The sequence below is a fragment of the Oppia nitens genome, unplaced genomic scaffold, assembly GCF_028296485.1.
Source record: "Oppia nitens isolate AA-2021 unplaced genomic scaffold, nextdenovo-longstitch-racon4-pilon3 scaffold4_pilon_pilon_pilon, whole genome shotgun sequence".
Taxonomy (NCBI): domain Eukaryota; kingdom Metazoa; phylum Arthropoda; class Arachnida; order Sarcoptiformes; family Oppiidae; genus Oppia; species Oppia nitens.
The window spans coordinates 1,802,734-1,816,772 of record NW_026533232.1 but is presented as its reverse complement, the minus strand read 5'-3'; the positions used below and the strand labels follow the sequence as shown (position 1 = coordinate 1,816,772).

The 14,039-nt window shown below is 27.1% G+C and overlaps 3 protein-coding genes across 3 annotated transcripts; 2 read left to right on the top strand and 1 right to left on the bottom strand.

Annotated features, from left to right (window-relative positions):
- Window positions 1–1,296: 1,296 nt before the first annotated feature.
- On the bottom strand, window positions 1,297–3,138 carry LOC128960097 (major facilitator superfamily domain-containing protein 4B-like). The gene is made up of 4 exons (XM_054306168.1): window positions 2,901–3,138; window positions 2,681–2,804; window positions 2,130–2,561; window positions 1,297–2,051 (listed from the first exon to the last, which is right to left on the bottom strand). Exons 1-4 carry the CDS (start codon window positions 2,964–2,966, stop codon window positions 1,297–1,299), a joined length of 1,377 nt encoding a protein of 458 aa, XP_054162143.1. The 5' UTR covers window positions 2,967–3,138.
- Window positions 3,139–8,143: 5,005 nt separating this feature from the next.
- Window positions 8,144–10,182, top strand: LOC128960096 (alkaline phosphatase-like). Its single transcript, XM_054306167.1, has 7 exons — window positions 8,144–8,234; window positions 8,304–8,533; window positions 8,617–8,797; window positions 8,881–9,714; window positions 9,783–9,851; window positions 9,965–10,115; window positions 10,173–10,182. The coding sequence occupies exons 1-7, from the start codon at window positions 8,144–8,146 to the stop codon at window positions 10,180–10,182; spliced, it is 1,566 nt and encodes a 521-aa protein (XP_054162142.1).
- Window positions 10,183–11,257: 1,075 nt separating this feature from the next.
- On the top strand, window positions 11,258–13,233 carry LOC128960095 (alkaline phosphatase, tissue-nonspecific isozyme-like). Its single transcript, XM_054306166.1, has 6 exons — window positions 11,258–11,449; window positions 11,512–11,692; window positions 11,770–12,603; window positions 12,683–12,751; window positions 12,844–12,966; window positions 13,226–13,233. Exons 1-6 carry the CDS (start codon window positions 11,258–11,260, stop codon window positions 13,231–13,233), a joined length of 1,407 nt encoding a protein of 468 aa, XP_054162141.1.
- The last annotated feature ends 806 nt before the right edge of the window (window positions 13,234–14,039 follow it).

Here is a 14,039-nt window from a genome sequence, read left to right as displayed (position 1 = left end):
CAGTGATATTAAACGCTGTGACTTTGCCTGTAAGATAGTATCACTGGGCTATCATAAAGGTAGTCGTGGTCGAGCTATAGACGGTGCTGTCCGGGATTTTCTAGTAGAAGCCGACATACTATTGCGTTTGGCTCCATACAAGCACAAAAATATTATACGTTTGTATGACTGGATAGACCTAAAAGATAGTCAAACAGATTTTCCCTACAATTACAGTGCATTGATTATGGACTTAATGGACGGCTCACTAACCGATTTAATGAAAAAACAACGACATAATTCATTATCACCCGAAATGTGCAAACTGTGGGCCCGGGATATAGCTAAAGCACTGGTGTTTTTGCATCACGGAAACAAACAAAAGCTGGACCATAAGAAACAGCCCATCCGTGGACACGATGGTCGACCGATTGTCGAAAACTTTACTGTTGTCCATATGGCAATCAAACCGCGTAATGTACTCTACAAATTGATTCAAATAAATTATAAGTCTAAATATGTATTCAAATTGGCAGACTTCGAGGAATGTTATGTCTACGAACATCATCCACAAGACACCGAATATTTGGATTTACTACCCGATTGGGCCGTAACGACCAAACCCTCAAACTCACACCTTCAAAGAGCACCCGAACTTGACCCTGATAATAAGCCTCATTCCAGTTTGCATACGCCGCCAATGGATATGTACAGTTTGGGCGCCTCTGTTGACTACACTTATACGTGTAGGAAAAAATTTGATCGCCAACAGCTAATACAGGACTTACGGGGTTATACCTCGAGTCATATGACTGATTTTGTTGCAAAACTAACAGATCCCACTCCCTATTACAGGCTAACAGCAAAGATGGCTCTTAAACATCCATTTCTTGCAAACAATTGAGAGGAAAAAAAACTAAACAAAATGTTTATTATCAGGTATTTCATAGTTTTATTTCAAGATTAAAAGGTTTGTAATTTTTGAAAAAGTTTATAATTTACTTTAAAAATTTTTATGCAAATAATATACAGTATTTTTTTAAAAGCCTACCAGTGCTCACAAACCAACGGTGAACCAAAGTATAGTAAATTACAAGTTAAATACTCAATGCAATAAATCAATTTATTTTGTTATACTGTAACTATGATATAAATTTCAAATTAATAAAAAAATAATATAAAAAATAATCTATTTATACATAATATAAATATCATTTATAAAAAACAGCATTGGGTTATATTAATATAATATAACACCCATCATAAAGACATAATTTACAACAAAAATAAATAACAATTAATTAATTATAATAATAATTATCTTAAATATCTATATCTCATTAACAGGAATGTAATGAACGATATAAATGCTATGAATAGCAAAATCAGTTCAATTATAATGAAAATTGAAGGAAACGACTCAATATATTTGCCTAATATTAGTGGCGGCAGAAAGTTGACGACACCGCACATTATGAATACCAGTGTTGCTATACGATCGGTAATTTGCAAGTATTTGCCGAAAAACCCGAGTATTGCGGGAAACAGTACTGAGACAGAGTACCCGATTGAGGCGCTAACTATCCATAACAGTTGCGGTATGTTTTGGCCAAATGTCAGGCCAGTTATGGTAATGAAGGACAGCATAAAATTGAATGTAATCATATGTTCCGTTTTGAACAGGAATGCCATACCAAAGTTGACTACTTGACCGATAGTATAGGCCGCAGACATTATCGATACCATACTGGCCGCCATCGGTGCTGTCAATCGGACGGGTATGTACTGGAAATATGTTGAGCCAAAATTAAAGTAGACTAACTCGAGTGAGTTGATTGATGACAAACAAATAGATAGTAGGATAACTGTGCGAATCTTTGGTAGTCTATTATTATTTGGTTGATGTATATCACTAGTATGTCCGCCGTTGCCGTTATCATTATCGTCGTCATCATCATTGTTGGCCGGCATCAGTAGATCAGGATTATCGCTGAGCGGTGAATATTGACATCGATCCAGATGTGGTAGTCTATAGCGCTTACATACAAACATCAATAACATTATCAACGGGACTGTTAGGTAAAAAAATAATGAGAAAAAATTATATTAGAAAATTACTCGGAAATATTCACCCGAAAAACTAAACTTACAGACAATTAGTATACCGCCGCTCATCAGAAACGGCTTCTCCAGTTTAACTCTTCTCTCCCATACACTGATCGTCGAAGAGTTTGACTGCAAAAACAGTGACTCCACATCCCTATCCTTGTCGTCCAAAACTACAGATCTATTAGTATCGCCCGTCAGATACGGTCGGTCCAGTAACGGACCCAATACGGCTCCCGTACCGTACATAAGCTGCGAGATGAACAACACTTGGCCGGCATTGTGTTGCCATATTTCGATAAGCCATACATTGTATGCGGCAATCCAGGCACCAGTTCCGATGCCAAACACCAGTGCACATGAATACAGTTGCATTAAACTATCGGTAAACGGTATGCAAGTACTGGACAGTGCCATCAATACGAGTAACCCTACAACAACCAGCTGTCGGTTCAGGTAATTGTAGGACATTCCCACTGGTTATCAGGAGTATAGGTATCAGTATATATCAATTAAAATAGTTTGTATATCTTTATTTTGTTGTTGCTTATAAATTATATACTACAGTAAAATATAGTTGTTTTTAAATAGTTACCTAATGTCCCGATAACGTTACCGATGGACAGTAAGGTTGGTATATACGACACATTTTGTATGGTTGTGTTCAGTATGTACTTGAGGTCGACAAACGCCGGACCAAACATTGACACACATAAGGCCTAGAAATTGATAAATCAAATAAATAATTAAATAAAATATAATTACTTTATAATTTAAATAATTATAATTAATTAAAAATATATATATAAACTTACAAATGCCATGTGTATCATTAATAAAAGTATGGTGTACAAATAATTGACTCGATTAACTAGCAACATTTTTGTTGTTGTCTAGTTTTGATACTACTAATTATTATTTAAATTAATTAAAAAAAATAATAATAAATAAATAAATTGCTATATTTGTATATGAGATTTGTAATTTTTATTTATATGATATGAATAAAATATTTATTTTTTAAAAAAAACTATAGCTTATTTCCCAAATAACTTTGATGATGATTTAATAATTTCAATATCACATATAGTTTTAATTGTGATATTACTATTTTACAACTATATAGACAAACAATTTTATATCCAGGGAACATTTTTGTTTTATTGCATAATCATCTAATTTTTAGTGCATTAACATTACTACTATTATTAATAATAATAATAATATTACTGTCCATGATGATTAATGACACCAATTACATAATTAATTAAATTATTGCATTTATAGTCACATTTTTTTAGGATGACAAAAAAATCAATTAAAATAAAATAAAAATCACTGTACGTTTAATTTTATTATTGTTTACACATAAAAAATAACCACCCACAATTTTTGGTATTTTTGTTTGTATAGTATTTTGAAAATTATTAAAATTTATGATAACTATTTATTACTATTACTATTATTATTACATATTATGAGTTTAAAAAACTAATAAATAAAAAAAAAGTTGGGATTTATTTTTATAAAAAAAATACACTTAAAGATACTGTAAAGTAATAGACTGTAAATATAAAACTAAAAAATGTAAACACAAACTGTGAGACACGTGTCGGACACTAACAGTACTACTACTGTACTATTAATACTAATAGTAGTTATTGTGATATTAATACCAATACTGTATTCATTATATTTAATACAGTTGTAGTAATTTTAGTACAGTATGTGTTATGTAAACTATACGCCAATTGGTTAGTAATACTGTATTATATTGACAGATACAGTATACACCATTGTACCACAACATATGATACAAATAAATTGCACTAATAGTTGTCAAAATAAGTTTCAAGGTTATTATAATATAAAATTATTGTAAAAAAATATACTAGATAATTATTAATTAAATTGAATATAATTAAAATATTTGTTTAATCTAATGAATTTTGTACCATAATTATTTATAAAATAAAAAAAAATATAAACAAGATTACTGTATTTGTGTAGTATTTTTTTTAATTTATTTAATTAATTAATAAAATTATTTTAAATAAAAAATCTGATTAATCAGTATTCATTTTTATTAATTAATTTAATTAAATAATATAATTAATCTAAAAGTTTAATGATAATTTTTATTTTGAATTTTTGATTTTAGATTATTTATACAAATGTTAAAAATACTAATCAATACTTGAATCAATAAACAAAATATTTAATTAATAACTAATTAATTGTAATAATGATGTTTTTTTAATGATAGCAATTTATTTAAAACAATTTATTAATAGTTATATTTGTTTGTTATTTGTTTATAAAAAAATAAATGTTTTCCATTGAAATTGAAATTTGTTTATATAAGAGAAAATGTGTTTCTAAAAAAAATCTATACAATGAAAAAAAATGATATAAAATCAATATTTAGTTAGTAATTTTTTACATATACATTAAAATGAACTTGGTTTTTTTGTGTGTAACTTTATACTTTCTGAGCAAATAATATTAAATTTTAAATAAAATTTATATTTTATATACAGCTAATATTTAAGTATTATTATTATTATATAAAAAGAAAAATTATTAATTAGTTTAATTAGTTTTTTCAACTATACTAGTTGTCTGTATTAATATAACACAATAGCTTAGTATTACAGCCATAAGTGATATAAAAGTTTTTCCATTAATTGTATACCAATTAAATGCTGTAAAACATAACTGTTTACTCATTAGCCTTAATCTTGACAATAATGCACAGAAATTTGAATTGTATATTTGGTGGTCAAGTATGTTACCACCACTGGGCACTACTAGCCTGGTACTAACACTTTCAATTAGGGTTAACTTGTTTAGTAAACTTTGCAAACATTGGGACATATGTCCAGAAAAATAGCATAACGTCCACATTATAGCCATAGACTCGACAATTGGTCCTAAAGTATCAGTATAATTGGTACCGGAGCCGAAAAATAATATAGAAAAATTTGCAATACAATTGACAGTATTAAATGACAGTGATATCATTAAGTAGACATTAAAATGTTTATCAATTTTTTTGACAAAAACATGAATTTTTAAAATCTCACGAAATGTTTTTGTAATATTCATGACATTAAATGTATGCAAATTGTTTGAAATCATATCTATTTTATATCCAATACATAGACTGGTATAAGAAATAAGTGTTAGAGGAGTTAGTCTAACGGTTAGTGCGACAAAATATCTGACCACAAAACATACGTTAGCAATGCTAATCCATTTTTGACCATAACTGGTCAAATATATAGCCAAATGCATTATGATTATGATACAGGTGCTCGACAAGTGTATTAGTAAAATAATAATACCATACATGCGGTCAGTTTGAGAATTGATAGCCAATAAGTGTTTATAATTGCAAAATAGTTTAATTATAGCATTACCATTGACCAGTAGGACTATCCAGGCTGTCAATATTTCAATGATTATACCTGCACATGCTACTACAAATGCAATATGAACTAGGTCATATTTGTTGCTAGAAAATTGACCATGATTGTGATAGTTATACAAATAAAATAAATAGATGAAAACATCACGGGCTAGATAGATGACCATGGCCAATTGGATCAGATTCCATAGTATATAGAATAATTTTTTAAGCCAAAATGTTTGTTGTCGGCACCTCCATAATATGTAGGTAGTTCCAGTGCAAGTATGATAGTTAATTAGTACTAGTAGGCCATGGTTTAGTGTGTCATAGTTATTATTATTATTATTATTATTATACATGTTATCAATGTATTTTTATTTTTTTTTTATTTTTTGATGATTAAGAAATATAGTATAAGTAATATTGATTTTGTTTTATTTACAACTCTTGACAATTTTTGTGATTAATAACTGCAGTATAATATCAGTTAATAATAATAATAATGTTTTTTAAAATAAAAATTTTATGTTTTATTAATATCTTTATATAAATATATAAGAATTAAGCATAATATGAAAAATATTATTAACATTTCATATAATATAATAAAAAATATTTACAATGTTTCAAAATTTAATGACTAGGTTAATATATTAGTTTTTTATTTTATTTTAACAATATAAATTTTTATTTATCATTTTATATTGTACTATGTTTGTAACAAATATTTGTATAAAATTTTTACAAACAAATTTATTTGACATATTAAATAAAAAATAAAGTAAAAATTATAACAAAAATATTAATAAAATGATTGATTAATACATTACAGTATTATTGATGCAAAATGTTGTTAAATTATACATTATATCTATTGTATTTAAAAGTTATTAATAGATTAGTATAATTATAAGATATAAATGTAATTTTAAGTAAACACAATATAATATTAATTAAATATTAACATTTTGTTGTATTGTCAATTTTCATAATTTTATTAAAAAAAAAAGTTTAATCTAAATTAAAAACGCATAGTATTTTAATAAGATTCATAATTAATTAATTAATAATAATAATAATACAATATAATCAATCTGTAAATTAAATATTACAATGCAATATATAATAAATAGTAAAAATTTTTATTATTTATAATTTTTATGTAATAATTTTTACTTTATAATTATTACTTTATCACTATTTATAAATTAGTAATTTAAATTACTTAATATTTAAAAAAAAAATTGTTTCTAATAAAAAAGAAAAGTAATATTAGTAAAAGTGCAAAATATTGATAAATTCTATCATTAATAAAGTTTATCTGATTTTTTAAAATAATTATTTATTAATTATTTAATAAAAATTTATTTTTTAAAAATATCTTAAATTTGTTATCAAACAATTAATAGTCCGTTTTTGAGTCAGATTATGAAAATATTTTATCAATTGCTATTTATTATATCTTAAAATAAAATATTTTATATTAATTAAAAAAAATTATTATAAAATTAGATTCACTGAATTAAATTTTATTGCTTTAAATTAAAGTGAAATTAATAACAAAAAAATATTTATTATTTTTAATAAATTATATACAGTACAGTCACGATGTTAATAATAATAATACTATAATAATAAATATTTTATATTAATTTTTTTCAAAATTAATTAATCATCAATAATGATAATTAAAAATTTATTAATTTTAAGTAATAAAAAATTATATAAGAATATAACTATAGAAAAGTAGTATATTTTTGTTAAACATTACTATTAGTTTGTTTAAAGTATTTTAGTATAACAGCTAATTACATATAAATATTTTTTGTATTTGTATTAAATTACAGTCAATTGTGGTCATAGGTATCAAACTGTATGAGTGTTTTTTGTTATAAATTACTATTTTTGTATTTTTGTTTAAACAACATTATATTATTTTTTTAAAAAAACATATTGAATTAACAAACCAACAAAAAAACCCCTATTTTATTTTATGATTTTTTTAGTTTAGTTTTTTAGATTAAAAAAAATAAAATAAGTTAAATATTATTAAAATTATTGTCAACTTGTACAATTGATTTACCTTGGTTATCAAACTAAAAATTTACAATTTGTATTTTATTGTATGTGTAGTAATACTGGTGCACCTAAATGGGTTCAAATAATATGATTATTGAATTTTTTTAATCAATCATAATCACAATTAGTTACCTATGATACTGGAGGTGTGATCAGTAGGTGTGAATCAATTAATTGTATTTTATTTGTTAATCATAATTGTATTTTTATTTTTAATTAATTATCTAGATTATAAACTTTAAAAATAAATACGTAACACTAATATTTTGCAACTGATAATATATTAGTGATTAAAAATAAGTGTAATTATTTTATTACCTGTAGGATTATCACGTGTATGTCACTTGTACTGCAGTTTGCATATAACTTATATATGTAATTTAATTTTTTTTAAAAACTTTTTTTTTACTGTACTTTGTATCTATAATTTTACTTTAACCCCTTTGTGTTAAGTTAGAAAAAAAACTATATAAAACTCGAAAATAATTGTGAAAACTACAAAAAAAAAATTATCCTAAAATTATTATAGAAAACTTTAGTTTTAGTTAGATCTTACAAAAAAAAACAATGTTTCGTTTAATACTATCAATAATAGTTTTAGCCAACTATTTAACACTAATATCGACAAAAAGTGTCAACAGGTATCAACATAGTGATGGTATGTAATAATAATAATTATTATTATTAATAAAAATATTTTAAATTATGATTTTTATTAACAATTTAGCCGAATCAGATGCTAAATACTGGACAGATCTGTCCCGGATGTCCATAGAAGATGCCTATAGATATAAATCTATTGAAAATCGTGCCAAAAATGTTATACTATTTTTGGGCGATGGTATGGGTGTGTCAACCCTAACACCGTCTCGTATATTGAAAGGACAGCTCCAGAACCGATCCGGCGAAGAGTCGAAACTGGCATTTGAAGAGTTTCCATATGTGTCACTAATAAAAGTATAGTAATTAAATAAACCCAAAATTATTAAGTTATATTAAAATTGAATTTTAATTTTTGTTTTTTATTTGTTTGTTATCAGACCTACAATGTTGACTATCAAGTACCCGATAGTGCCGGTACAGCTACTGCATTCATGTGTGGCGTCAAAACTAACAAAGCAGTGATAGGAGTGACCGCACGGGTTAAATACGGCGAAACCAATTGTCAAGTAGTCCAACAAAATAGTATTTCATCGATACTCAAGTGGGCATTAGATTCAGGTATTTTATATTTTATTGTTGTGCTTAATATACTACTGTCAATACAAGCGATATATAAGCTAACTATTTGTACTGATATTTAGGTAAAAGTGCTGGTGTTGTGACCACTACACGAATAACTCACGCCACACCTGCCGGTGGATACGCTAGTGTCGCCAACCGTGACTGGGAGGCGTATATGCCCGATGAGGCCAATACTGATCCAAATGGTTGTAAAGATATAGCCAGACAACTGATAGAAAATTCGCCCGGTGCTAATCTGAGTGTTATATTGGGCGGTGGCAGTCGATATTTTGTGGCCACCACGGAAAACGACACCGTTAGCGGTAAAAAGGGATTGCGACGGGACGGACAAAATTTGATAGACAAATGGCATCAATTGAAACGAGATAACGGTTTGCCGGACGAGTCCTATAAATTTGTTACGACAAGGAATGGTCTAAAAGCTGTTGATTACAATAAAGTAAACAATTTGTTTGGACTGTTTAATGGCGATCACATGTCCTACGATATGGAACGAGTGGTCGAACCCGATGGTGAGCCCAGTCTTGAGGAGATGACCGATGCAGCCATTCAGGTGCTCAAAAAAAATACCAACGGATTTGTGCTGCTTGTAGAGGGCGGACGTATAGATCATTCACATCATGACAACTACGGTGTAATGGCATTGTACGAGACAGTAGCAATGGACAGGGCTGTCGAAAGGGCTGTAAAAGTTTCAACACTCAATGAGACATTGATTGTGGTTACAGCTGATCACTCGCACACATTTACAATGAATGGATACCCTAAACGTGGAAATCAGATAACCGGTGTGGCCGGTAAAGATGCCCGTAATGTACCGTTTACTACACTAATGTATGGCAATGGACCGGGATATGAACAGGACAGGACAGATCCGTCAACTGTTGACACTTGTACGTATAGTTTATACAAAATTATATTGCTACTATAATTTATTAAATAATTAATTAATTTCATCTAGCTAAATTGCGATATAGAAATCTGGCTGCCGTACCATTGAGCAGTGCCCATCACGGGGGAGAGGATGTTGGTATGTATTTTTATATATATATATCAATTACTATGACTATTATTTATTATAATTTTCTAATTATTTAAGTTTTGTTATTTATTATAATTAATTAAATATATATATATTAACAGCACTGTATAGTGTGGGTCCGATGGCACACATGTTTCACGGATCACAGGAACAGTCATATGTTGCACACGGCATGGCTTTCGCCGCATGTATTGGACAGTTCACTGATGGTCAGTACGATCACTGTATGATGATATCCGGTGGCCGATCAGTGTATATGACTAATATATTTTGGATAATTGTGTTATTATTGATATTTTGTTCAAAAAGTTTTCTATAATTACACATTCAATATGATTATTCATTTCAGATTATTTATTATTGTTATATTTTAGTTATTTATTATTTGTGTAAAATTTTATTATCATTATTTTAGTTATAAAATTACAATTCATCATTAACTATTTAAAAAAAATACAATCAATTACAAATATTATATTAATTTTTACCTATTTGGTTAAATTATATTAATTATTTAAATTAAACTTAAATTATTGTAAAATTAGTTTCACTAAATAAAAGTTTATTGTTTAATTTTAAATGAAACTAACAAAAAAATGAAAATGTTTATTTATTTTAAAACTATTTCTTTATCAAAGTCTATACTAAAAATCTAATAATCATAATAATTACAAATCATTTTATTTATTTATAAATTATATCATATTTTTTTTCTTATATACAGTAAAATGAATACATTTAAGCAATAAATATTTATATTTTAATTTTCCAATTCATTACAGTATTTTATTATATAAAATAATATTACAACAGAGAATTATATATTATTTTTGTTTGTTTTTATATTATAAATTATATCGCTTATAATCAAATATATTTTTACTTATATATATTATTTTATATAAAAAAAATTTAATCTTCATTATAAATATTGTATTAAATTAACCTAAAACTGTGTATATAAACTGTTTTTAAAACTAAAAAATGATTTGTGTTATTTTTTATATTAATATTATATTTTTAATTTCAAATATATTTTAATTGTTATAACTTAGTAAGTTATTAATATTTAATAGGTAATAAATTATCTTGGTTGTAAAACTATTTAGTTTTTATAACTAAAAAATTAATTATCAAAAAAATAATACTAATATTACATATAATTACTCAACAAAATAAATAAAAAACAATGTTTCGTTCAATACTATTAATAATTGTTATATTCAATTATTTGACATTAATATCGACAAAAAATCTCCAAAAGTTTCCATATAGTGATGGTATGATTAATAACTATTGAATAATTATTAACTAATTGTTAATATATTTTTTAATACTGTCTTAACTTACATTTAGCCGAATTGGACGCTAAATACTGGGAAAGCCAGTCGCGTATGTCCATAGAGAATGCTTATAGGTATAAGTCCATTGAAAATCGTGCCAAAAATGTTATACTATTTTTGGGCGATGGTATGGGTGTGTCAACCCTAACACCGTCTCGTATATTGAAAGGACAGCTCCAGAACCGATCGGGAGAGGAGTCAAAACTGGCATTTGAAGAGTTTCCTTATGTATCACTAATAAAAGTATAGTATAATATTTAAACACATTATAATAAAATAGAAATTTAATTCAAACTTATCGTTAGACCTACAATGTTGACTATCAAGTACCCGATAGTGCCGGTACCGTAACTGCCTTCATGTGTGGCGTCAAGACTAACAAAGCTGTAATAGGTGTGACCGCACGGGTTAAATACGGCGAAACCAATTGTCAAGTAGTCCAACAAAATAGTGTCTCATCTATACTCAAGTGGGCACTAGATTCAGGTATTTATTATTAAAGTGCTACTAGTGCTGACTAGTGATAATATTCATATAAACTTATTATTTAAACTTTTTTTAAGGTAAAGGTGCTGGTGTTGTCACTACTGCCCGACTAACTGATGCCACACCAGCCGGAGGATACGCTAGTGTAGCCAACCGCGACTGGGAGGCGTTTATGCCCGATGAGGCCAATACTGATCCAAATGGTTGTAAAGATATAGCCAGACAACTAATAGAAAATTCACCAGGTGCCAATTTGAGTGTCATACTGGGCGGTGGCAGTCGATATTTTGTACCAAACACAGAGACTGATGTCGTAAGCGGTCAAAAGGGATTGCGACGGGACGGACAAAATTTAATAGACAAATGGCATCAATTGAAACGAGATAACGGTTTGCCGGACGAGTCCTATAAATTTATTACAACAAGAAATGCCCTGAAATCTGTTGATTACAATAAAGTAAACTATTTGTTTGGACTGTTTAATGGCGATCACATGTCCTACGATATGGAACGGGTTATCAAACCTGATGGTGAGCCCAGTTTGAAGAAAATGACTGATGCAGCCATTCAAGTGCTCAAGAAAAATACCAACGGTTTTGTACTGTTGGTAGAGGGCGGACGTATAGATCATTCACATCACGACAACTACGGTGTAATGGCATTGTATGAAACACTGGCTATGGACAGGGCTGTCGAAAGGGCAGTGAATGCGACAAATCTGAATGAAACTTTGATTGTGGTTACAGCTGATCACTCGCACACTTTAACAATGAATGGATACCCTGAACGTGGAAATCTGATAACAGGTTTGGCCGATAAAGACGACCGAAACGTACCGTTTACTACACTAATTTATGGCAATGGTCCGGGATATCAGCAATATAGGACAGACCCGTCAACTGTTAACACTTGTAATATAATATATATATATAATTGATTTTATATTTTTATATAATTTTAATATTTATATCAAACTAATTAATTACCTAGCTAAATTGCGATATAGAAATATGGCTGCAATTTCATTAGATAGAGCCAATCATGGGGGCGAAGATGTTGGTAAGTATTGTATATCTAGTATTATAACTATTTTTTAGTCTATTTTTTAAAATCTCTCTCTCTTTTTTGGTTCTCAATTAACTTATTGTCAGCTCTGTATAGTGTGGGTCCAATGGCACACATGTTTCACGGATCACAGGAACAGTCATATGTTGCACACGGCATGGCTTTCGCTGCATGTATTGGACAGTTCAATGATGGTCAGTACGATCACTGTATGATATCCTATGGCCGACCAGTGTGTATGACTACTATGTTTTTAATAATTATGCTATTATTGGTATTTTGTATTTTAAATGGTTTTTAATAATTGCTATTATATAAATTAATTATAACTTACGTAATATTTTTTAAAAATTTTAATCTAAACTTATTAGTTTTAATTTTAAAACATAAGCATTAAGATAGCTTATGTACCTTTATTATATCATATTTTAATTTCTACATTGTATTATACACTATAAATTTACCTAGTTGTCTAGTAAGTACATAAATTTACCAGTTAATGATAATAAAATTTATAGTATTTATTACTATTAAATTACATTTACCGTACTATTGATACCATTATTGATATTGTAGTAAATATATCTTTTTTTTATTTCTATTTGATATATAAATCTATTTTATCACTAATACTCTACCATTAAGTTAGTCTGTAATACTTTTACAGAACTCATAATTAAAAAATATAGTTTATTATCATATATAGTACAGTATTATGTAATAATATTTGTAATTTATATATTATTATTTTGTTTATTATTATTATTATTATGCAATATAAGTTTATGATAAGTGTAATATGATATTTAAATATTATATTTTCTAACAAATAAACTTAAAGTTATTTACACATAAATATTGTTAATATTTAAGTACAAAAAAATATGCAAATGTACTATTATTAAACATAAATTAAATAGTGTTTTTGCATTGAATATATATATTTGAATATCATTTAGATTAATAAATAAATAAAAATATATTCTGTTTCTAAGTAAAATTTATTGGAAATAAAAAAATAATTTGTTAACTAAATCATCACAAACTATACAGTATTTAAGTTAAAAAAATAGTTATAAAATTCAAATTACTAAACTAAACTAAATACTATTCATAGTTTTTATAACAATATCTATTAATCACAAAATGATTTCAGGATTAAATTTATTAATCAAGTTTCATAGATTTACTGGTATAACTTATTTTAATTACAACAATAACCTAAATTTAGTTACTAGAAAGTCATCATTAATTAGAAAACTAATATTGTTTTCAATTACAC

Excerpts from the sequence above, each read along its gene's own strand:
- LOC128960097 (XM_054306168.1), bottom strand. The coding sequence starts at position 2,966 with ATGTTGCTAGTTAATCGAGTCAATTATTTGTACACCATACTTTTATTA. Across the intron at positions 2,805-2,900 it reads TAATGATACACATGGCATTT|GCCTTATGTGTGTCAATGTT; the intron begins GTAAGTTTATAT and ends ATCAATTTCTAG. Across the intron at positions 2,562-2,680 it reads TAACGTTATCGGGACATTAG|TGGGAATGTCCTACAATTAC; the intron begins GTAACTATTTAA and ends CCTGATAACCAG.
- LOC128960096 (XM_054306167.1), top strand. The coding sequence starts at position 8,144 with ATGTTTCGTTTAATACTATCAATAATAGTTTTAGCCAACTATTTAACA. Across the intron at positions 8,235-8,303 it reads CAGGTATCAACATAGTGATG|CCGAATCAGATGCTAAATAC; the intron begins GTATGTAATAAT and ends TTAACAATTTAG. Across the intron at positions 9,852-9,964 it reads TCACGGGGGAGAGGATGTTG|CACTGTATAGTGTGGGTCCG; the intron begins GTATGTATTTTT and ends ATATATTAACAG.
- LOC128960095 (XM_054306166.1), top strand. The coding sequence starts at position 11,258 with ATGTCCATAGAGAATGCTTATAGGTATAAGTCCATTGAAAATCGTGCC. Across the intron at positions 12,604-12,682 it reads CCCGTCAACTGTTAACACTT|CTAAATTGCGATATAGAAAT; the intron begins GTAATATAATAT and ends TTAATTACCTAG. Across the intron at positions 12,752-12,843 it reads TCATGGGGGCGAAGATGTTG|CTCTGTATAGTGTGGGTCCA; the intron begins GTAAGTATTGTA and ends ACTTATTGTCAG.